This window comes from Muscardinus avellanarius, assembly GCF_963383645.1.
Source record: "Muscardinus avellanarius genome assembly, chromosome: 11".
NCBI classification, from domain to species: domain Eukaryota; kingdom Metazoa; phylum Chordata; class Mammalia; order Rodentia; family Gliridae; genus Muscardinus; species Muscardinus avellanarius.
Window position 1 is genome coordinate 93,071,445 of NC_137797.1, and position 24,668 is coordinate 93,096,112.

The 24,668-nt window shown below is 52.9% G+C and overlaps 1 protein-coding gene across 2 annotated transcripts in view; it reads left to right on the forward strand.

Annotated features, from left to right (window-relative positions):
* The window catches only part of IQSEC3 (IQ motif and Sec7 domain ArfGEF 3), a gene marked incomplete at both ends in the record, with an annotated part of 113,425 nt that overhangs the window by 66,437 nt on the left and 22,320 nt on the right, over positions 1-24,668 (forward strand). Inside the window, 2 exons of one of the 2 annotated variants that reach the window (XM_080706089.1) lie at positions 8,225-9,336; positions 11,383-11,544. In XM_080706089.1, the coding sequence (XP_080562215.1) occupies positions 8,225-9,336; positions 11,383-11,544 (1,274 nt within the window). Of the gene's footprint in view, positions 1-8,224; positions 9,337-11,382; positions 11,545-24,668 lie in introns of those variants that run through there. The other variant, XM_080706090.1, reaches the window with a different exon arrangement.

Genomic DNA, 24,668 nt, shown 5'->3' on the forward strand with positions numbered 1-24,668 from the left:
AATGACATGCAAATCCCGCCAAGTTAAATCATATGCCTGCACAATATGTTGGAATTCCTTGATAAAAGCAGAAGGATTGGTAGAAAAGGATCCCAGTCTCTTTTCCAGTTGAGTGAGGTCAGGAAGGGAAAAAGGAACATGGACCCGGACCATCCCTTCAGCCCCAGCCACTTCCCGAAGTGGGGCCAGGAGAGAGGAAGATGGGGCTTGTAACCCAGCTGGGTCAGACCCCGGCTGTGGGTTCGCAGAATTGTAAGCCTGTGACCCAGAAGGGCCACCAGGTGGCGCCTGTGAGTTGCCACATGGTGTCCAAGATGGCGGCTGTGGCTGACGGGATACTCCAGCCAGCATGCCCTGGGCAGCACTAGAGCCGGTAGAGGGAGAAAACAGAAAATGCAGCCGCCAGAAGGGCTGTACATACTCGAGGTCACACCATTTTGTTGACCACGTGAAAAATTTACTGAGAGCCATCAGCGTCCTAGGGTCTAGCGTGCCCATGGCAGGCCATCGATTATCATTGGTTAAATCATATGTTGGCCAGATCTTAGTACAAAGAGAAACAAGTCTCTCTGGGGACAGTTCCCCTGAGAATCCAAGAGCCTGCAGATTAGATAATACACGGCCCAGCGGGGATTGAGAATCAATCTCAATCTTAGATGGCTGACTTCCCCCCATGAGTTGTAAGTGGGCGAGAACAAAGGCAGGAAACTCCAGCGTCCCAGGGCCCTGCCTAGTTCGGTACAGAGTAGGAGTGCCAGAGAGAAGACGTCTCTTTTCTCTTTTACACACCTCGCAATCGTCCTGGACGATCGGAGAACTGGAGGATACCGGTATACCGGGTTTAATAGCAGTCAGTCAGTCAGTCAGAATCCTCCGAGTTAGGCAGAACCCACTTATTTCCTTAAGAGGAAGCTTACCGCTGAGAGAGGCTGCTGTGGAGATCTGGCCTGAAGATGGCTGCGAAAAGTTTTTTTTTTTTAAATGGCCGCCGACTCCTAGGATTGGTTAGGAGTGGAAAGTGGGAGGGATTTGAGGTCTCCAGTGAGGCCATGAGGTGGGAGGGGTTAAAGAAAGATGGCGGACCTCCAGCGAGGCCATGAGGTGGGAGGGGTTAAAGAAAGATAGCAGACCTCCAGCGAGGCCATGAGGTGGGAGGGGTTAAAGAAAGATGGCGGATCCCCAGTGATTACACGTGGGCCCAAGATGGTGGGCCAAAGCTTGCGGCCTCCCCCCAAAAGTGATCCCATGTGGGTGCTTACCGGAATGGCCGGGTCCGGGCAGCGGGGGTGGGCGGGTATAGGGTGAAGGAATCGGCAGGAGCGCGGGAGACCAGCAGAGAGCGGGCGCAGGGGCCTGCGCCATCTGGCAGGCAGGGGCGGGTGGGTCTAAGCACACCAGGTGCATAGAAAGCCAAGGCGCACAGCGGCGCGCAGCGGCGGCGGCTCTAAGCAATGCCAGGCGCAGAGAAAGCCAAGGCGCACCAAGTGGCACAGTCCGGCGGGGTCCGCGGACGCCGCGCGGGCGGGCGGCTGGCGGCTCGGGGCCGCAGGCATGCTCACGCGGCGCGGCTCAGACTGGAGCGCAGCCGGGGCACGGCTCGGGCCGCCGCACAGCCCATCCAGGCCGCGAGCGGCTCGGGGCTGGGGCGGGACGGCAGAGGCCCGCCCAGGAGTGGTCTTGTGCCGGCGCGTGGCGCAGCGGGTCGCCGGGACGCGGCTCGGGCCGGGCGGGGCGCAGCTCGGGCCGCCACGGTGCAGCCCATTCCAGCAGAAGCGGCTCAAGCCGCGGCGTGTCGCGGGCGGGCGGGCACCGCAGCCCATCCCAGCGGAGGCGGCGCCGCGTACCTTTTTTCAGCTTTTTGCAGAAGTCCGCGGGCCGGGCGGGCGGGCGCATAGAGAAGGGATGAAAAGTCTGAGTCCAGTAAGCGCAGATTCAAGCCAGGTCCCATAAGTCCGATACGAGTTTCGACACCAAATGTAAGATTGAATGAGCGTAAGTGTCCCCCAGTCGCATAGAGACACGCCGAGATCTATAATCGGTCTTACGGATATCTTTATTCGTGGGAGAGCGGCCTCCAGCCCCCGCGTGGCCGCGGGGGCCGGTGGCAGGGGAGAGCGTGCGTCCCTCCCTCTCGGGCTCCTCTCTGAACTCTGCACTCTCTTCTTCCGGACCCGGGAGGCCCGGTTCCCTCCCAGAATCACAGAGCTCCACCTCCTAGCTTCCGGCCCTGCCCCCTGCGGGGCTGGGGGGTGACTCACACCTTACACATAATATGTGGGGCTTTCATGGGCTCAGTGGAAAATCTGGGCTCAGAGAAAATCCTTGCTCATATTTGCAAGCTCCCCGCCCCAGCTGCTCTGCCCTGCCACGCCTAACCTGGACATCGCTTAGCAGCCCTGACCCAGCAGCAGCCTGGAAAGAGGACACGGGTCCTGAGTAGAACTGCTCCTCGGCCAGTGGCCCCGGGACTCTCCCTGCCCCAGCATCTTCCCCCCACACCCAGCTCTCAGCTCTCTGCTCTTGTCCTGGCTAAGAACAGGATTGGGGGGGTCAGGGAGGCCTGGCCAGGGTCGGTGGAGCTGAGCTGGGACACTGCTGAGTCTCTTGGCTAATAAGAGTCTCTTGGCTAATAAGAATAAGGTGGGGGGGCGGGAGGGGGAGGAAGGGTAAAGCATTCAACTCCAAACCTGGATGGGGAAGAGTCTGGACTTTGCTTTCCCCTGAGACACAGGAGAGAGCTCAGTTTAGTTCATGGCCACAATCTGTTTTTATTTTTATTTCTGGTACTGAGAATGAGACTCGGAGGCATTCCACCTCTGAGCTATACCCCCAACCCCTTTTATTTATTTTATTTTTATTCTGAAACAGGCTCTCGCTAAGTTGCTGAGTCTGTCCTCAAACCTGCTAGCCTCCTGTCTCAGCCTTCCAAGTACTGAGTTTATATGTGTGCGCCCCCGCACTGAGTCTAGCTAAGAGATAGATCCAGGAGAGAGAGAGAGAGAGAAAGAGAGAGAGAGAGAGAGAGAGAGAGAGAGAGAGAGAGAGAGAGAGAGAGAGAGTGTGTATGTGTGTGTGTGTTAGTTGTTGAGGACTGAACCAGGGCCTCTTGCTGGCTAGGCAAGCACTCTACCACTAAGCTATATCGCCGCCCCACAAACGTTTACTGAGCCCAACCAGAGATCTGGCCCAGTGCTGTACATGAGAGACGCAGAAAGGTGACAGGGTCTTGCTGTTAGTGGACGGTCTGTGGTGCTCAGAGAGCTGTGAGGAGGGCATGACTGTGAGCACGGGGGGGTGGACTTCACAGAATGTGGAGGACACCAGGGGACAGCGCAGGCACGAGGCTGGGATGGGTGGGAAACAGCTGCTAACCGATTCCCAGGGCCTTCCAGTGAGCAGCTGCTCCGCGCCGGGCACGCACTGGGCGCTGTCTGTGGATCGAGGAGGACGAAGGTGGTACTTGAAGCTTCAAATAACATGCTCTGTTGGAGTCTGGGGAGAGGAGAGGTGGACGGGGAAGGATGGGTGGGATTAATACCGTGAAGATTGGTGGAGAAAACTGAGCGCCATGGAGAAGTTTGAAATAACAATCTGTGCCAGGGTCCTAGGCCTGTGTGGCTGGGGGAGCGAGAGGCCGCAAGGTCTTGGAGAAAGGGAAAAATTCGTGCCTGGAGGAAGGATGAGGCTGGGAGATGTTGAGGCCAAGGGAGAAGGTGAGCAGGTGCCCACAGGCAAGTCCAGTGCAGGTGGGGAGAGCACCGGGCGCAGGGCCGTGAAGCCAGCTGCCCAGCAGAGGACTGAAGCAGGTCTGGAAACCAGGTGGGAGGGAGCAGTTATACTTTTTTTTTTTTTTTTTTTTTTTTGGTGGTACTGGGGATGGAACCCAAGGGCTTTTCTACCTCTGGGCTATACTCCCAGACCTATTTTATACTTTATTTGGAAACAGGGTCTTACTAAGTTGCTGAGAGCCTCACTAAGTAGCTGAGGCTGGCTTCAAACCTGTGCGATCCTCCTGTTTCAGTCTCCCAAGTGCTGGGATTACAAGAGTGCACCACCACGCCTGGCCAGTTATGCTTATTTTAAGCAATGAGTCTCAAGAGAAGGAAAGTCAGTGCTTAAATCTGCTGTTTTGGTTGGTTGGTTGGTACTGGGGATTGAACCCAGGGGCATTCTACCTCCCAGCTACTCCCTACCCCCAGCCCTCTTTATTTTAAGACAGGTTTTTGCTAAGTTGTTGAGGCTGGTCTTAGATCTGCAATTCTCCTGTCTCAGCCTCCCAAGTGCTGGGATTGCAGGTGTGTGCTGGACCCAAGATGTAAGTTTTAAGAGGAGAGTTTCGACATCGGAGGGAGAGAGGAGAGGGTGGAGAAAGCTGAGGTCTGGCCATGGGATTTAGTGGTGAGAAGGCCCTTGCTGACTTTCCTGAGAACCATTCTAGAAGACCAGCAGGATGGAAGCCAGAGTACAGGGAGGCAGGGCTGGGGGTGGGGGAGGTTGTTGGATCTGTAGTCTGGGACTTGTTCGTTAAAGGGTAAGACTTGTCTCTCAAAGGTTCAGCAGAAAATAGAAAGAGATTGGGCTAGTGCCCCAGAACAGAGAAGTCAATGAAAATATGCTTTAGTCCAGGGAGATAATTTCAAGAGAATTCAAGTCAGCATACCATAGTGACATAATCAAACCCACGTTTATCACAGCACAATTCACAACGGCCAAGTTAAGGAACCAGCCCAGGTGTCCGTCAACAGATAAGTAGATAAAGAAAATGTGGTCTATACACACAGGGGAGTTTTACTCAGCCTCGAAAGATGATCAAAGTATGTCATTTGCAAAAAAAATGGGTGGAACCGGAGAACATAATGTCAAACAACAAAGCTGGACTCATTATTTTCCCACATGTGTGGAAGCTAGAGAGGAAAAAAATGGGGGCTTCCATGAAAATACAAGAGAGACCAGTAGAGTAGTGGAAAGAGACCAGGGGGAGAGAGGGGAAGAAGAAAAGAAAAGGGGAAACTGGGGAATTCAGTTGGCCAAATTATGTTATGTACATGTATGAAGATATCACAACGAACCCCAATATTATGTCGAGTTATAATGCACCAATAAAGTGTTTAAATAAAATAAAATTTGAAAAAAAAATAGGTTTGGAAGCATAGCCCAGAGGTAGGAGGGCTTCCAGGAACCCCAGTACCACCAAAAATAAATAAATAAATAAATAAATAAATAAATAAATAAATAAAATAAAATTTGAAATATATAAAATAAGGTGACTCCTCAGAGAGACACTCTCTGTGGGCCTCACAAGAGAAAACTACCATGTTGTGGGAAGTACTGTGTGACAGGGAACAGCGGTAGCCTTTGGGAACTGAGGACACCAGTACCAACACCATGAACCCAAAAGAAGTCCCCGAGCCTCAGGTGAGGCCCCAGCCCCAGCTAAGACCTTGGTCATAACCTCAGCCTGACTATGTCCTGAACAGAAAACCTAGTTGAGCCGTGCCCAGACTTACAGAACGAGAAAATAAATGGGAGTTGTTTTAGTCTGCTAAGTTCTTGATGTTTTATTATACAGCAATAAATAACTTATATGTCTGGCATGATTATATATCTATATGTGTTTGTGCAGTGCTGAGGATTGAACCCAGAGCCTATATCCTCAGCCCATCCTAGTATGATATATTTTCTTCTTTCTTTCTTTTTTTTTCAATATTGGGGATGGAACCCAGGGGCATTCTACCTCTGAGCTACACCCTGGCCCTATTTTTTAATCTTTATTTTGAAATAGGGTCTCACTGAGTTGCAAAGGGCCTCACTAAGTAGTAGAATCTGTCCTCGAACTGTAATCCTCCTGTCTCAGCCTCCCAAATTCTGGGATTACAAGCGTGTGCCACCACGCCCGGCACTAGTATGGTTTTTAAGAACACTCTAAAGACCCTGCAATATGAGGATCGGGACACCAACTGATCAAGCTTCCTCCTGCAGCTGAGGGCCTTGGGCCTTGTGAAATGCAGCTACTTTGGGGCCAAATCATATAGGAAGCAGGGCGAGCCATTTGCACCTCACGTGCATAAGCTTCCAGCTGCTCTGGAGAGCAGTGCCAGCCCTGGGGCCTGGGGGGGGGTGGGGGGTGGGTGGAGGGCGAGGCTGGAAAAGCTGCAGGCGGCCAGCACCTGGGATTGGGATGCCTTGTTTTACCTGGGATTGTCCTGGGATTTCCCTGGGTTGCATCCACAAGGGACATCGTGGGGGTTGTGGGAGGCCGTCACTCCAGCTGCAGCCTTTGGTGGGTCAGGAGGAGTAAGAAGCAGGTGGCAGTGTTTACTGAGGGATGAATTCGGCTGTTTTATCTGTACCCCTCCCACCCATGATCCCCGGGGGATATTAGAGTGGCCATGCCGTACTTACCTCAAGTGGTGAGTCTCCAGCTCATCTAGCTCGATTCTTGGTTGGGGAATGGGCACAGTGTGTTCAGTGGAAGAGATGGCTAGAAAGAGGAAATAAGTTTAGGACCCAGGAACACTTTCTCGCTTCCCAAACTTCTCCAAGGACCCATCAGCGTCTGTCTGTAGCGTCACCAGTTAAACCCATCCCCTTAAGCCTTGTCCCTTATTCGAGTGCAAAACCCTCCAGGAAGCGGGGTTCAATGTCATGGGTCATCACATCTCAGGAGGGTTGTCTTTCTAATCCTTGCCGGAGAGGTTTTGATAAAGGAGAAGCAGGAACACAGCAACCTTAGCACAGAAAAGACCACACACAGGCAGGGCCAGAGGTGAGAGGAGGTGATCAAGGTTTCTGAACACAAAATGGAAGTCAGAAGTTCTTCTGAGCTGGGCGTGGTGGTGCACGGTAGTAATTCCAGCATTTGGAGGCTGAGACAGGAGGATCATTGTTTGCGGCCAGCCTTAACTACTTAGTGAGGCCCTTTGCAACTCAGTGAGACCCTGTTTCAAAATAAAGAATAAAAAATAGGGCTTGGGTGTAGCTTGGAGGTAGAATGCTCCATCCCCAGTACCGCCAAAAGAAAATAAAAAAGTCCTTCTGGGGCCAGATCTGCCCAGGCAAGATACCACCAGCCAGCCCCACCGGCTCTGCCCTGGACTGGACAGCGCCTGCTGCGCACGGGTGACCTGAACTGCGCAACTCCTGGCCATGGTGGCCTACTCTTAAGCCACATCCATCTTTTTAGTAGGTTCACAATTACGGAGCACCTACCCTGTGCCAAACCGTGGGCTGGGGACTGGGAATGCAGAGGTGATCAGACCCCGGGCCCAAACCTTGTGGTGCTCTTAGGGGGATGGAAAAAACCCCAAACAGTGACATGAATATGGAGAGAGAGAGAAAGAGAGAGAGAGAGAGAGAGAGAGAGAGAGAGAGAGAGAGAGAGGAGGAGGAACAGGAGGAGGAACAGGAGGAGCGCAAGTGAGCAGGAGAAGCAACAGTTATTTTTGCGGGTTTTTTTTTTTTGTATTTCTGTTTAATTGTAATTCTGTTTTCATTGTTTATTATTTTAAGTGTGTACCCAAGTAGAAATAATAGTGTAATAAATTCCCATATAGCCACCACTAAGTTCCAACCCTTTTATTAACATTTTTATTAATATTGATATGGCGCTATCTAAGCCTTCCTTTTTGACAGAGTATTTTAATGCAAATTCAACATACCATGCATTTCACCCAGAAATACTTCATGGGCCTCTCTGATTATGAGCATTCTTTATTAACCACCACAACACCCATAGCAAACTATCACCAGCAACACCTCTTTCCCTGCTACTAAGTACATCATGGATTCCCAAAATGGAATCGACCGTATCTTACACCTCTAGGAGTCTTTTTTTTTTTTTTTTTTTTTTTTTTTTTTTTTGTGGTACTGGGGATCCTGGAAGCCCTTCTACCTCCGGGCTACACTCCCAGACCTATTTTATATTTTTTATTTGGAAGCAGGGTCTCTTAAGCCAGCATGGCTGGCTTTGAACCTGCGCTATCCTCCTGTCTCTGCCTCCCAAGCGCGGGGATTACAAGCGTGCGCCACCACGCCCGGCTACCTCTAGGAGTCTTGCTGAGGGCTGGGCATCTCTGACCGTGATCCACTAGGGGCTTTCAGACCTGAGCCCCATTGTGCGTTCCTGGGCCCCCCAATGCTGGCCTACTGCTATCCACCTCTACAGCACCGACACTGTGACACCTTTCCCTAACCGATCCTCTCCTCTGATCTGTTCCTGTTGCAGATTGAAATGCTAGAACACAAGTACGGGGGCCACATGGTGTCCCGGCGCGCCGCTTGTACCATCCAAACCGCCTTCCGCCAGTACCAGCTCAGCAAGAACTTCGAGAAGATCCGCAACTCGCTCCTGGAGAGCCGCCTGCCGCGGCGGATCTCCCTGCGCAAGGTGCGGGCGCCCACGGCCGAGAGCCTGGCCGCCGAGAAGGCGCTCATGGAGGGCTACGGCCTCATGGGGCTGCCGCTGGTGCACTCGCCCTCCCTGCCACCCACCTTCGCGGGCACGCTCACGGAGCTGGAGGACTCCTTCACCGAGCAGGTGCAGTCCCTGGCCAAGTCCATCGACGACGCCCTCAGCACCTGGAGCCTCAAAACCATGTGCTCCCTGCAGGAAAGCAGCGCTTACCAGATCCACCAGGCCCTGCATGCGGGTGCGGGGCAGCCGGGCCTGGAGGCCGAGATGCTCGAGCCGGAGAGCAGAGGCCCAGGGCGGGGAGATGAGGCTACCGAGGCTGCCGGCCTGCCCCAGGGCCACAGTGGCACCCTCATGATGGCGTTCCGGGATGTGACCGTGCAGATCGCCAACCAGAACATCTCTGTCTCCTCCTCCACTGCTCTGTCGGTGGCCAACTGCCTGGGCGCGCAGCCCGCCCCAGCCACAGCAGAACCTGCGGCTGGCAAAGCCGAGCAGGGCGAGGCCCCTGCGGTGAGCCAGGGGGACGTGCCAGCTGAGGACACGGGCGCAGAGGTGGCGGCCAGCAAAGCCCTGGCTGCCCACCAGGAGGTGGCCGCAGAGTCGGTGGTGGAGGAGGCTGTAGCCACAGAGGCTGAGGCCGAGGCAGAGGCCGAGGGGGAAGAGGAGGCTGGGGAAGCAGGGAAAACAGCAGAGGCTGAGGCGGGCGACAACTTGGAGCAGCTGAGCAGCAGCAGCACGTCCACCAAATCGGCCAAGTCGAGCTCCGAGGTCTCGGCCTCGGCCTCCAAGGAGGCCCTGCAGGCCATGATCCTGAGCCTGCCCCGCTACCACTGCGAGAACCCGGCCAGCTGCAAGTCACCCACGCTCTCCACCGACACGCTGCGCAAGCGACTCTACCGCATCGGCCTCAACCTCTTCAACATGTAAGTGACTCCCGCCTGGGCCTCCTGGGAAGAGCCCGGGAAGGACAGAGGGAATGGGGCTTGCATTCACCCCGCGCCTCCTCTCCCTCTAGTCAGTGCCAGGTAACCCACCACTTTATTCCAGTCTACTTCCAGCTGATCCCCGCAATGATGTTGAGGAAGAACACGTTTAAATTTTCATTGTGACTCTAAGAAGCATTCAGGGGGAAAAAACATCAAATACAGGCTTTCACAACTACTACTGCTTAAGACGAAGCGAGGGTTTGAAAAGTGAGGGAACTGAAAAGAAAACGCAGGGTTGAATAAAGGGTAGCCCAGACGGCATGGACATGGATCTCAAGGCCTTCGGGTAGGATAAGAAGCGAGGGAGCCGGGCATGGTGGCGCACGCTTGTCATCCCCGCGCTTGGGAGGCGGAGACAGGAGGAGTGTGCAGGTTCGAAGCCAGCCATGCTGGCTTAAGAGACCCTGTTTCCAAATTTTTAAAAAAAGGTATAAAATAGGTCTGGAAGTGTAGCCCAGAGGTAGAAGGGTTTCCAGGACCCCCCCCCCCCCGCAAATAAAAAAAAGATAAGAAGTGAGGGAAACAGCATTGGTGCCCAGGTTTGGAGGGAGGAGGAACTGGGTGGAGGAGACAGAGGAGCCTGTAAGTAGAGAACAGGAAGCCAAAGGACGGAGGGAGAGGGAGGCAGGGAAGGGAGCATGAAGCAAGCGGAGACACACTAGAAAAAGAACAGGGAGCCCCCAAGCAGGCCATTCCTTGCAACCAAGAATGTCCACAGCCAGTGCCAAGCCCAGGAAGCAGACACACCCTACTCCAGGACATTTAAAGTCCACTGCCCTCCCTCCATCCCCCCTGGGCCCAGAGCAGTGTCTCTTCTGTGTATCTCCTTATTCATTCAGTTGTTATTTGATGAATTATAATAATTGAAAGATGGCTAAGACCCAGCCCCTGGCCTCAAGACACTCGCTCCTGTTCCTGGTTCACCTGACGTAAGGCATCTGTGACCTACCCAGCAACACCTGGAGATAGGCTTTGGCATGCCATTTCACAGACAAGGAAATAGTTCGCACAAGGGAGACAGGCTACACACTGTTCAGCTCTAGTCTAGGGCAGGCCTACGTGAAGCCAGGGCCGCCTGATCCCAGATTACTTTTTATGTCAGACCGCCCCCTCGTAAGCACAGCCTCCCACAGCATCGTTTTTGAGTCATGAAAACGCACACAGATACTCCCATCCCTCAAGACAGCGATTCTCACACTATCCCTAGTGAAGGACCAGTCTGACCTCACCCCAATATGTCGTGAGCTGATGCTTTCACAAAATACCATAAAAACGAATTGCTAAGAAAACAATCACATGCTTGGTTGTCCCGAAAATGTCAAAGTGCTGTAAATGGTTCTAATTCTTAACCTCAATCTCTGTTACTTATCTTCTCCGGATCCAGTAAGATACAGCCCAGGGAGCAGTATGGGTTTGCAGACTGCAGTTGGAGAGGGGCACCCACACCCACACAGGGACATTCATGTCTGAGAAGGTGTGACTCATGCTGGAGACCCTTAATCTTCTGTCCACACAGCAAAGGGAAGGAAGGGGCATGGTGTAAGATCTCATCTCTATTTACCTCACCCTCTCCCTAGACTCCAGGCGGGTATCTGCAACTAACCCCAGAATAGGGGCAGGCAGGAAGAACCTCCTTGGCTGGCTCGGGGGACCTCAGGGTGAGATCCAGAGCAAGCAAGGCAGAGACAGGGAAGGTCAGAGGATTTCACCTGCTCTGGAAGTCTCTTTGCTTGTGCCAGACCTCCTCCTTGACCACCCCTTTCCAGCTCCACTCCCATCCTCTGTGTGAGGGGGTTCAGGTGAGAGATTCTTGCAGGGGACACAGCCTTGCAGCAGAAAGAATCCTGCCATTTCCTGGGAACTCAGTTTCCAAGGACCTCACGGGCACTTTTATGGATTTCTTGGGCTGGAAGACAGGGAGAATAGAAGTCACAGATGCTGTCAGCTCACTCTACTACTCCCCACCTCCAACTCCTCCGCCAGAAACCCGGACAAGGGCATCCAGTTCCTGATCTCGCGCGGCTTCATCCCGGACACCCCCATCGGCGTGGCCCATTTCCTCCTTCAGCGCAAGGGCCTCAGCCGCCAGATGATTGGCGAGTTCCTGGGCAACAGCAAGAAGCAGTTCAACCGCGACGTGCTGGAGTGAGTGCCCCGGGCTCTGGGCTCCCTAGCTTCCCAATTGGCCAAGGAGCTCTAACCACCATGGTCTTAGCCAATCAGTCCCCTTCTGCAGAACATCCCTTCAGGAGGGAAGTTGGTCTTTGCCCTGGGCCCAATCACCATTGGAGGCAGTAGAAATACTTTATACCAAAGGAGGCCAGAAGTTCTCTCTCCCCACCCTCCAGAGCAAGAGAAAGAGCCCAGGAAAAAAACAGAGTGTGTTAGTGCCAGGTACATGGGGGCGGGAGCCCCTCACCTCACTCTGCCCCTGAAACATCCTCCAAGTTCATTTTCCTATCAGTGGAGGCAGACTGTGAAATGGACAAAAGACCTACTGAAGGTTTTTAGAGCAAGAAAACACTATGGTTACATAAAGATAAATGACCTCGGGAAAACGCAGCAAAGGAAGTCAGTGTATAGTCTAATTGAGGGCTGGGGGTGCGCTTTTGCTGGTGCCCAGCCTCGGCCGTGGACAGGCAAGCTCTCTTCCCCTGGCTCCATCTCCAGAGTGACAGGCAGGGGTGGCATTCCCTAGGACTCAGGAGCAGGGCCTTGGAGACCCCTCCCCTGGGAAAGGGGAGAGGCCCCACCAAGACTGCTCTAGGCTGCCCCCTTCCCCGCCACTGCCCTGCATCCTTCTCTCTCCCACTAGGCCCCCAAGCTCTTCCCTTATTGAAGGCCATCTCCCCTCTATAAGGACCCTCCCCCATTCCTCTCTCTTTTCCTTGGGACAATCTGAAGAAGCCCTGGGAGACCCTTGCCCTTTCATACTTGCTCCTGGGTAGCAAGGGACTGCTGCGAGAGGGGCAGGGGCTCTTTCTGCCACAGGCTGGGGTCCTGGGGAGTCACCCTGCCTGTTGGTTGTCAGTGTCTCGGGGGGGGTGTCCAGAGATAAGGCCCAGTCATATCAAGGAACAGTCTCAGTGCTGTGTCACAGAGTGGACATGTCACTGCGCTCCATGTTCCAGAGCTGTGCGGGGGTGCTGGATTGTGAAGGGTAGACCAGTTGTCCTCTGAGACTAGGGCTGGGCTGGGCACCCACTGTGTGTCTGTAGGAACCCAGCATGGCTCATGCTCTCAGGGAATTCACTTAAAGACTCGGAGGGCAGACTCTGTCACATTCCTGGGTCCACAGTTGGGGCAGCTGTCTGCAGGTAGAAAAGCAAGGTCTTAGGGCTACGAAATCCTCAGATGGCCTTTGGCTGGGCAAAGCCGAGTTCCTGCCTCTGATCCACGGAGCTGATGCTGCCGGGCGTGGTGGCACACACTCAGTAATCCAGTGCTTAGGAGGCTGAGATGGGAGGATCGCAGGTTCACAGTCAGCCTCAGCTACTTAGTGAGGCTCTCCGCATCTTAGTGAGACCCTGTTTCAAAAGAAAGAATTAAAAAATAAGGCTGGGGGTGTAGCTTGGAGTAGAATGCCCCTGGGTTCTATCCCTAGTGCCGGAAAAAAAAACCCAAAAAAACAAAAAACAGAGCTGAAGCCCATGATGCCGTGATGGATGCAGTAAGGGCTGGGAACAGAATGAGAAATGATACCTACCCAGCTTCCCTCGCGCCTCCTCCTGTCTCCTCCTGTCTCACCTCCCCGCTGTGTGAGGTACCTGTGGAGGTCTCCCAGGAGACCGTACAGGAAAGCGGGGCAGCTCAGGATACAAAGAGGAAGCTGGCGTTTCCTTCCTTTCCCTCTCGCCCCTCGGTCTCCTCCTGGCCTCTCCCGCTGACCCCTCCCATTGGGCTCCCGTGGTTTTTCCCACCTGCCCCACCCTCCCAGCGGCCCCTTCCCAGTGGCCCCCCCCTGCTCTAGGACCTGAGCTTCCCCACAGGCTCTGGCTTCTTTCCTTCCTCCCTCCCCTGTCCTCAGGTGGCGGGTCCCTGACTTCTATGTGTCAGGCCTACATTGATCTGGAGCGTGGGGGAGACCCAGCGAGTGTGGGGGCCTCGGCTGCAGAAGAGGACCAGCCACCAGAGCCTGTGGGGCTGGGGCCCAGATGGGGCAGGACTCCACTTTGGTGCTCTCCCAGTGAGAGGAGGCAGAGGGTGGGGTAGGAGAGATGGCTTAGTGCACGTAGCATCCTGGAGAATCATCTGCCCTAAATATTGGGGCCATGCTTTGTCATCCTGTCAGAGCATCCCAGGGCTCTGATGGGGCACTAGAGGTTCATGGGAGAATGAAATGACCATTTATTATTCGTTCAATAAACATCAAGTGCCTACCGCACTCCACAGAGCATTGAGAATAAGGCTGGGCCGGGCATCCTATGTGCGTATATGGGAGCCAACATGGCTTGGAGTGTCAGAGAAATTACATGTATGGGAGAGATGAAAAGGAACACAGAGCCAGGCATAGAGGTACATACCTGTAACCCCAGTACTTGGGAGGCTGAGACAGGAGGATTTCAGATTCTAGGCTAGCATTGACAACTTAGCGAGACCCTGTTTCAGAATTAAAAAGGGTTGGAGGTATAGCTCAGAGGTAGGATACCCTAAGGTTCAATCCCCAGTACAGGAAGGAAAAAGGAAGGAAGGAAGGAAGGAAGGAGAAAAAGGAGGAAAAAAGGAAAAAAACCACGGGACACCCCACTGTACCCTGGGTTTGGGACGAGCTGAGTGCAGGCTGAGCTTGATGATGGCCCTGTGAACCCCTCTGTTCTTCGCGTTTTTGGGGGCAGCCCGAGAAGGCCCCGGCACACCCCGCCTCTGTCCGCTGGCTCAGCCGCACACAGGGAGCCTCCCCCAGGTTTACCCAGCAGCTTGCTCATGTCAGGGTGGAGAGAGGGCCTGATCCTTCAGCGTTCCTGGAGGACGTGGGGTGGGGGTGCCGGCTCTGGCCGCAGAACTGGGAGCCTCCAGCCTTTCCTCAACCCTCCATCCGCCATCTGGAACCTTTCAGGATCCACGCTCTCCCCTTCCTCCCTCCGGAGGAAGCACATGCATCGCCAGAGCCGCCTTCCCTCCTGCCTTTTGCCCAGGCCCGGAAGCCTTCATTGGGATTCCGCGGCTCCCCCGCCCCGCCCCGGTGACATTCGGCAAGTCGCATCCACTCCCTACAAAGCTGTTTGCTGAATAAAAGGACATAAATCACCCATCCCCTTGGAGACTGAGACAGCCCAAGACACAGCGTGCCCCAAGAAGCGGAATGCTACGAGGTGGGAGGGCGTGGGGGCCCAGCTCCAGGCTGGGAGGGGACGGGAGGAGTGGGGGGGACCCAGGCAGGAGCCCCCCCCCCCCTACTGAGCTGAGTGTGAGCATTGCAGACCTCACGGGAAGCTTCCAGAACCAGGCCCCTGCACTCAGGGATGCTCTGTGCTTTTGTGTCTTGTTGCCACGGAAGACGTATGTTCTGAGAAGGAATCCTTTCCCCAGGCTTTAGCAAACAAGAATAGAGAGAATCCTAAGTGCAAAGGGCCATACCTCCCCTCTCCAAACACAGTGTTTACCTGGCCAGCTGTTCATTGAGTATTTGTGTGTGTGTTGTATTTTGTTATGTTTTTGTGGTACTAGGAATTGAAGCCAGGACTACCTCTGAGCTACATCCCCAGCCTTGAAATTTTTGTTTTGTTTTGTTGTGATACAGTATGTTGCTAGGTTGCTGCGTCTCACTGAGTTGCTGAGACTGGCCTTGAACCTGTGATCCTCTTGTCTCAGCCTCCCAAGTACTGGGATTACAGGTGTGCACCACTGCACCCAGTCGTTTGTTAGTCCTTAAAGGAGAAGCCAGAGCTGGATGCAGTGGTGCGCGCCTTGTAATCCCAGTACTGGGAGGCTGAGACAGCAGGAGAGCTGGTTCAAAATCAGCATGAAATAACTTAGTGAGACCCTGTTTCAAAATAAAAAGTTAGGGGGCTGTGAGTGTAGCTCAGAGGTAGAGTGTTTGCCTAGTATGCAGTAGCTTCTGGCTTCAATCCCCCAGGACTACACAATAACAATAACATAAAGCCAAGAGAACATAAACAAACAGAAAAATTTTAAGAACTGGGATGAGAACTCAGTGGTAGAATGCCCCTGGCTACAATCCCCAGTATAACCAACTGACTACCTTAGTTGGTCTCAGTTTCCATATTGGTAAAATGGCCACCACAGTACCTATATCCCAAGAATTAAATATTTAAAATGCATGTGCAGTGCTTAACTCAGTGCCTGAAGCTTAGTAAGTTCTCTGCAACGCTCGCCGCTTGTATTATCTTTCCCACTTGAAATCGCAAGGCATTAGGAGTCCCCCTGCTCCCAGCACTAACACGAGGAGAACTTGAACATCTCAGGTTCAATTTGCAGACAGGTTTGCCCACCAGGTAAGAACTTGTCAGGTTTGCTGGAGAGGGGAGCTCATTCTGGGGACCGCCCCACCCTTGGGCCATCTCTCTGGATGAGATGCCCCGCAGGCCCAGCAATAGGAGTGGGGCTTGTAATCCCCTGGGGTGGAACGTTCCCCCTCTCCATTTTCACATGGCTGAAGAATTTGGCTCTGCTCTATTTCCTCCCCTGTGTTCGCTCGGGCAGGTTTGCAGGCCGGCGGATGGGGGATGTTCCATACAGCTGTGACACACACAGCGGTCTCCTTTCTGGTCTGGTTGATTATTCCCGATATGATTCATATGTATGCGGCCATCGGGATCTATCATTTCCATGAGAGAGTGCACAAAGGCAGCTCTTGGCTGGAGCTGCCAGCAGAAAGTTCCCCTAGTCTGCAGGAGCTCCTGGCTCCAATCCCCCAGGACCACACAAGTAACAATAACATAAACGCAATAAGCACACAAACAGAAAATTTTTAAAAGCTGGGATTATAACTCAATGGGAGAATGCCCCCTGGCTTCCATCTCCAGTATGACCAACTAACTACCTAACTAAATAACCACGTTCGCTCGCTCTACCCTTTGTGAAATCCTAAGACATATTAGGGTTTGATGTTTGGGTCAGATTTCATTATTTCATTTCCATCCACATGTGCCGACCAGAGTGTAACAGATTGTTCTTCTGAGGGGACATTTGGAAACGAAGACAGATTGTCTGTTGAACTCAACAGTCTGGAAGCCTCCAGCCTTTCATTGCTAAGAAGAAATTGTTCATGAGTATCCCACCCATTGTGCTAAGTGTAATCTCAGAACAGTTCCTTATTCCTGAGGAATTTCCATGAGGAACGGGAGAGCAGGCCAGGGCCCGAAAGATCCTTCTGCATTCAGAAGAGGGTAGAAAGATGCCCAGACAGTCAGGGAAAGAAGAGTTAGTTATCCCCACTGCCTTGAAAACTTTACACTGCTACTCCCAGAGGAACTGAAGAGAGGTATCTCTTTTAAAAATGGTGTCTTGGCACATACCCCTACTTGGGAGGCCAAGGCAGGTGTATTTGTCAGCATTCTTGCAACCAAAATCTAAATATCTGATCACATAACTAAGAGGAAAGGAGATTTATTGTCTTATGGTTTGGGGCTCAGTCTGTATGAGGCTGGGGACCATGGATCTCAGAGCATGGCGGTGGGAGGCTTGGGAGAGCACATGGGCTGTGCTCTTCACATCATGGAGGCCAGAGGCACCAGAGAGCAGGGAGACCCGCCTCCAGCCACACCCTACCAGCCTGCTGGGTACCACCCTGGTAAATCTATTACAATGGATTTATACCTGGGATTACAACCTTCATGACTCAATTATATCAACCCTTAATATTAATAAGTGAGGTTTTTTTTTTTTCAATACTAGGTATCAAACCCAGGGCATTCTACCTCCGAGCTACACCCCCAGCCCTATTTTTTTTTTTTTTTTTTTTTTTGGTGGTACTGGGGTTCCTGGAAGCCCTTCTATCTCCGGGATACACTCCCAGACCTATTTTTTTTTTTATATTTTTATTTGGAAACAGGGTCTCTTAAGCCAGTGCGGCTGGCTTCGAACCTGCATGATCCTCCTGTCTCCGCCTCCCAAGCACAGGGATTACAAGCGTTTGCCACCACGCCCGGTGCCCCTATTTTTTATTCTTTATTTTGAAACAGGGTCTCACTAAGTTGCGGAGGGCCTCACTAAGTAGCTGAGGCTGTCCATGAGCCCAGATCTTCCTGTTGAGACACGTCCTCTCAAGTTCTGGGAGGGGTCCCTCTCAATCCCTGTGTGACATTCAGCTGTGGCCACTCTTTGAAGTGGGACTTCTGGGAGGGACTTCAGGGGAGTCACCCTTTTCTTAGCAGGGCTGTTGGTGAGTCATCGTGACAACAGCAACTGCTCGAATATATCAAGCATTGAGCGTGCCCACGGGCACTGTGCCAGGAGCCGTACACCCCAAAGCCTCCATCGTCTTCAGAGCAGCTCTGTGGATGCTTTTCATTTCGACTACATGAAGGGGCTGAGGACAGAGAAGTTAGTAGGTTTGCCGCAGTCAGAGCTCGCTGATGGCTGGCATCTAAAACCAGGCAGAATGATCCGATCTCTTAATCCTACACTAGCTGGCACCTGTGCTTCATCCGAAGGGGAGTGTTTGTGCACAGTTATAGACCTTGCCAGTTGATTACACATCACAGCACCAAAAGACCTCTTGGGTAGTCAGCTGGTCCACACCGCTCATTTACCTACGCAGAAATGGAGACCCAGGGAGAAGAAAGTGGCAGAGAAATCAACTGGACTCGGTTCTCTCCCATCCCTTGATTCCAGTGTATTTGCTAGGCTCCGACCCTCTCACCGGGTAAAACAAGAGAGCTGAGAAACCGACTCACAGTCTCTGGGCTAGATTCAGTTTCCTCCCTCTGCTCCATGTATATTTTAAAGGCCCTGGATGGTCTAATGATGTAATAGCCAGCAAGTTGATTGGTGGTAAAGGAAAGAGTTGGGTGTTTGTTTGTTTGTTTGTTTGTTTTTGGTGGTACTGAGGATGGAATCCTTCTACCTCCAGTTACACGGGTTACACTCCCAGACCTATTTTATATTTTTATTTGGAAGCAGGGTCTCTTAAGCCAGCGAGGCTGGCTTCGAACCTGCGCGATCCTCCTGTCTCCGCTTCCTAAGCGCGGGGATTACAAGCGTGCGCCACCACGCCCAGCAAAAGAGTATTCTTTTCATTTAATTTTTGTGTGTGTGTGGTACTGGGGTTCCTGGAAGCCCTTCTACCTCCGGGCTACACTCCCAGACCTATTTTTACATTTTTATTTGGAAACAGGGTCTCCTAAGCCAGCGCGCGCAGCTGGCTTCGAACCTGTGCGATCCTCCTGTCTCTGCCTCCCAAGTGCGGAGATTACAAGTGTGCGCCTCCACGCCCGGCAAAAGAGTATTCTTAATACCTACTCCAAAGGTGACTTGGAATCCACTCACCCACCTGGCATGCCATCCCAGACTTGGTCTTTAGGTAACATAACAGAAACAATCATTTATAGGGCCTTGTATGCCAGGAACTGTACACACATTACCTTCTTAAAATTCTGAGTGACCCTGCCGGTAGGCATGATAAGCATGACCTCTATTCTATAGGGTTGGGGAGTGGGGAAGTGAGGCACGGAGAGGCTAAGTGTTTTGAACTGAGCAGCTGGATGGTGGAAATAAGACCTAAGGTCCAAACCCAAAGGTCTGACCTTTTACAGAGCCATCCATGTTACTGGCACAGAGCCTTGCCTCTCAAAGTGCGGTCCCTGGGCCGGCAGCATCAATATCACCAGGAAACTTATCAGTGATGCAAGTTCTCAGCCTCTGCTCCAGGCCACTGAATCAGAACCTAGGGGGAGGGCGGGGGGCGGCAACCTGGAATTATGATGCATGCCTGAATTTGAGAACCAGCCGCGGAGCCCAGCAAAAGAAAAATCATCTTAGGAATCCACATTGACTTCAGGTTTATCTAGGTGGCTGAAACTTGATTCTTTTGATTCCTGAGTCACCAAGGTGTGGCGGCAGCCATCCCTTCGGAGGCTCCAGCAGGTCAGCCAGAGTCGGCCTCCTCCCGCTCTATTTTCTTGGCTTCGTTGCACTTTTCCAAGAGGCTTTGACCTTTGTGGAATGTGTTATGAGTTCCAACTAACAAAAATAACCCTCTGGCGGATGGGGATATTTTTTAATTAAATCATATAAGCCAAACACTGCAAAGTGAAACTGGTGTTCCTATGGGTTTCACAGAATGAAATCAGTGTTCTCGTGGCAGGATCCCCTCAGCACAGCTATTTTCCCAAGCCTCCGCCGGCACCTCACCTTCTAGATCTTTACCATCTCTCCCAGCCAATTAAAACACCCTGCTGTCGCCATTACCTATTTTCAGCTCCCCACCAGTTCCTTTGTCTGCCAGACACTGTCTCGCTCTCAAAGAGAGAGGGATTACGAAGTTCATTTTGATCACAGTTGCGTGGGATGCTTCGTTTCCCCGCAACACAAACAGTTTCCACGCACAGCTCAGTGTTAACAAACAATTTGATGCAAGGCTGTACCTGTTTATACGGATGTAGGAACAGCTGGGCTTCCGTATCCCCGGCATTTGTGAGGTATTTACTGCAGCCTCTGGCAAAAACCCACAGGAAAGAGGGAGGCCCAGGGAAAACCCACACCAGCTCGAGAATTCACTTACCTGCTCGGAACGGCGGCACCTCCAGAGACAGGTCCAGACGGGCGCTGTTGGAAGCAGCTCAGCTTACTCCATCTCTCTGACTCGCTTGTATACATAGCTGAAGGAAGAGGGGGGCATGTGTACCCCACGCTGCCTCGCCGCTGCTATCTATCTGGGATCCTCCGGGCCGTTTTCTGGAGCTCTGTCCAGGTCTGGGGCCAGCTCTGGAAGCTCTAGAGAAGCAGCGTGAGCCATCCTGCACCCCTGGGTGGGTTTCCACGCATGCAGCCGCCATGGGCCCTTCTCCAGCTGGCCGGGCGCACAGGTCCTGTGTGTGCTCAGCTGATCCTCACTCCTTCATTCATTCGTCCTATGGATTTATTGAGTTCATGCTAATAACGAGGGACATAGAGATAAAAAGAACCACCCTATCCTGAAAGAGCTCAGAGCCCTGTGGGGAAGAGAGGCAAGGACGTGTTCTGACCCAGTGAGAGAAATCCAGTGATAGACAGAAGGCAGGCCCGGGGTTCAGTGGAGGCGGAGGAGGGCTGGCCCTGGGTGGCAGCAATGAAGACTAGGCCGAGCAAAGCCTAGAGGCTGGAGCCGGGCGCAGTGGCATGCTTGTAATCCCCGCGCTTGGGAGGCGGAGACAGGAAGATCGCACAGGTTCGAAGCCAGCCTCAGCTACTTAGTGAGGCTCTCAGCAACAGAGTGAGACCCTGTTTCCAAATAAATTATAAAATAGGTCTGGGAGTGTAGCCTGGAGGTAGAAAGCCCCTGGGTTCCACCCTCAGTACCACACACACACACACAAAAAAAGCCCAGAGGCTGGGGGCAAGTCTGCAGGGGAGCACCGCCATGGGGAAGGGGGAAGGGAGCAAGGGAGCTGGATGCCTCACGGGCTGGCTGGCCTTGCTAGGAGCTTGGGTTTCATCCCAGAGGTGTGGGAAGGCCCTGAAGAAACAAGGAAGCTGGTGGCACACGCCTGTAATCCCAGTACTTGGGAGGCTGAGACAAGAGGATCGCAGGTTTGAGGCGAGCCTCAGCGATTTAGCAACACCCTTTTTCAGAATAAAAACTAAAACGAGCTGGGAGTGCAGCTGAGAGGTAGAATGCCCCTGGGCTCAATCTCCAGTACAAAAAAACAGGGTAAGAAAAGAAAACAAGTGTAAGCAGCAGAGCAAGCAAGTGTCCCGGAAGATGGTTCTGAGGGATACGATTTCACTAATAGTTGTGACAAGCAAGGATGAAGCCGTGAGCTGCTGCAGCCATCGGGAGGGAGGCGAAGGCAGCAGAAGCCACGACTGGTTTGGGAGGAGAGGCGAGGGGCCATCACCATGAACCGCTTCCTGAGTGAGTGGGCTTTGGGGACACTCCATCACTACATATGAATGTTTGTGCTTCAGGCCCGCGGCATTGGCATAGATTATACCAAATATGCATGCATATGTTTTCAGTTTAAGAAGGAAGGAGATTCTGGGCTTGGGGACATTTCATCTGCAGAATTTATCAAATTAGACATTGTCAAATATTTACGGAAGCAAGTCAAATATCAGGTGAAACAAAGTGGCGTGCAGCCTGACTGGCTTGCAAGAGGTGCCGCACTTCCTACACCCCCAGGAGGTCCCAGTGATGGCTTTCAGACCGCAGCACCCACATGCACGGGACCGGCCCGAGCATGGCAGCGGGCCACGTTCAGGCACTCGCTTAGAGGCCATGGTTACACACTGTTACTGGTTTTTTTGGAAACAGCAGAGGCCAGCCCAGAAGCAAAGTGTCCAGCTAGCCACCAGCAAGGCAGTAAGAGTGAACTCGACTTAGACAGGCACACACGGGCGGGCAGTTCGTGTACAGATGGTGGTACGCACTCTGAGGTTTGTTAAGAGGGAGGTACGCACTCTGAGGTTTGTTCTGAGGTTTGTTACAGATGGTGAGGCCTCTCTGAGGTTTGTTAAGAGGGAGGAAGGGGTCGGCGGCCGTCCCAAGTCAGAGGTCAGGTAGAGGAGGACGACAAAGGAGACGCACTTCCAGGATGGAGGGGGCCATCAGGGAGGGATGCTGTCGCCAAGCCATCAGTGGGAAGAGGACCAAGAGGTCCACTGGACTTGGCTGTGTGGCGGCGGCTGGGCCCCCGACAGACGTCTGCGTGGAGTGAAGGAGGGAACGGGAACAGAAGCGAGGATGCGGACGCAGCGTGAGAAGGGCCGTCCTGTAGAGGTTTGGCTCCAAAGAGAAGTAGAGAAAGAGGTGGTGTCCAGCGAAGGAGGCAAGGTTCGAATTTGTAAAGGAAAAGAGACACAGCTGGGTGCGGTGGCACATTTATATCAATAAGATTCCTCAATTCAATCTCTTGGAGGCTAAGGCAGGAGGACCGCAGGTTCCAGGACAGTCTTGGCAATTTAGCAAGGGCCTCAGCAACTTAGTGAGACCCTGTTTCAGAATAAGAAATAAAATAGGACTGGGCATGTGGCTCGGAAGTAGCCACTAGGTTGATACTGAGTTTGATCTCCAGCATGGGGAGAGAGACAGACAGACGACAGACAGACAGACGGACAGACAAGATGGACATTTGGGTGTTGATGAGAATGATTTTATAGAAAGAAGAAAATGTAACCACTTAACCATCTCAAACTTAACCTATTATGTCCTATTATCTTATATATAGGACCATTATGAAAATCCATGAACATTTATAAGACATCTATTAAATGGCTCAATTTAAGTTTGTGTCCAAAACCAAAGTGTCGGTGTCTCCTGCAGCAACCGCATCCCCCTAAGGAACGCCCATCTTAAGTACCTCCAGGCCCCGGTGGAGCAGGAGCAGGAGCAGGGCAGGAGCTTGGGTCTCATGGCCGACTCCATTCCGTCCCCCGCCCATCACCCCATCCCATCAGCTCTTCACCTAAGAACTGAACTGCACTCACTGCGTCCCTGCCGCTCCACCTTAGCCCCAGCCCCGTCAGTGCCAGCCTGGGCCCCGGCTCACCCTTGTTCTCTTCTCCGTCCCTTTCATTCATTCTCCCCCAAATACCAGATAAATCTTCCTAAAGCAAACTGGATTCTAGCATTCCTTTGATCATACCCACCATCATCTCCCACTGCATACAGGAAAATTCAGACCTTCTCACCGTCCATAAAGCCCTGGTGGCCCAAGCCCCTGCCCACCTCTCCAGCCCATTGTTCTTTGTCCTCCCTGCTACTCTGCGTTGCAGCCTCACTGACCCTTTTGAGGCCCTTGAGAGTTCTTTCCTACCACAGGGCCTTTGCACATGCTCCCCCTTCCCAACCTGCCTGTTAATTCTCCCCAAATCTCCCTTCCCTTGGCTCCTCTTTATCTTTGAGATCGCAGCTGAAATGTCATATCTCCAAGGAGGTTTCAGATACAGCAATGTAAACTATGCCTCCTTTGCCCTTACATAGAACCCTGGCCTTTCTCTACATAGAACTTGTCACAATTATAAAGAATTATTATTCTGCATGTAGATGCCTGTCTCTCCCCTCAGGACAGAGATTGTGAGCATTGCACTCAGGAGCCACTAATGCATGTTTGCTGAAAGCAAGCCAACCAGCCAGCCGCTACCAGGGGTCAGGAAAAATTCGAGAAAGGGGAAGGTAGGAGGTCAGGGCTGTGAGCCCCGCCATGGGCTCTGTGTGCCTGAACCAGCTCAGAACTGCAGGTTGGCCGCACAGCCTCCCCAGTGACTGCTGACGGGCCAATGGCTCCTCACACCCATGGCCAGTGTCTCCATCACTGGTCCACCTGTCTCGCTCAGCTCCTCCCAGGCCCCACCAGGTGTCTGGGGGAGCTGGCAGCCCCCAGGGAGAGACTCCTTGGCACCAGCCACCAAGCAGAGAGAAGTCGGGAGGGGGGAATGGCAGGCTGCTCCCCCAGGGGTGCCCGCGGGAGCGAGGCGCGGGCGGTCTCCTGCGGGCCAGCTCTTCCTAATGATAACAATGGATAATGGTCAGTGCTGCACAGGCTTGAGAGGTTACGTCATCGTGTACCTAGTGAAGCACCAAGGGCAGCACTCAGTGAAGGGGAATCCATAGATGTTTGGAACCCGCACCTTGCCCTACTGCACACATAAGGGGTACGCTGGAGAAACCCAGCTGGGTGCAGCCAGGGGAAGAGGCCCCTGCTCGGTCTCAGTTTTGCTTTCTTCAAAATGGAGAGATTGTCCAGCCAGGGACGATGACCTGGAGTGTATGATGTTTTCCTCCCTCTTAAAGATGCTCAAGGAGGAGAGACGATGCTGGCTGCCTCGGGTCAAGACAGCAGGAAGGATTTGGTGAACTATCAACAGTCTGCCCCTGCAGGGACTCCAGGGTGTGAAAGAAAGAGGGGCCGGGGAATTTTAAGTACCAGATAATGCAAAATAAGAAGCCTTGGGAAGCCACCTGGGTGTGGTGGCGCACCCCTACAATCTCAGTACCTGGGAGGCTAAGACAGAAGGATGGCAGGTTCAAGATCAGCCTTAGCAACTTAGTGAGGCCCTCAGCAACTTAGCAAGACCCTGTTTCAGAACAAAAGTTAAAAAGGCTGTGGGGTGGAGCTCAGAGGTAGAATGCCTGGGTTCAATTCCCAGTGAAGGAGAGGGAAGGAGGG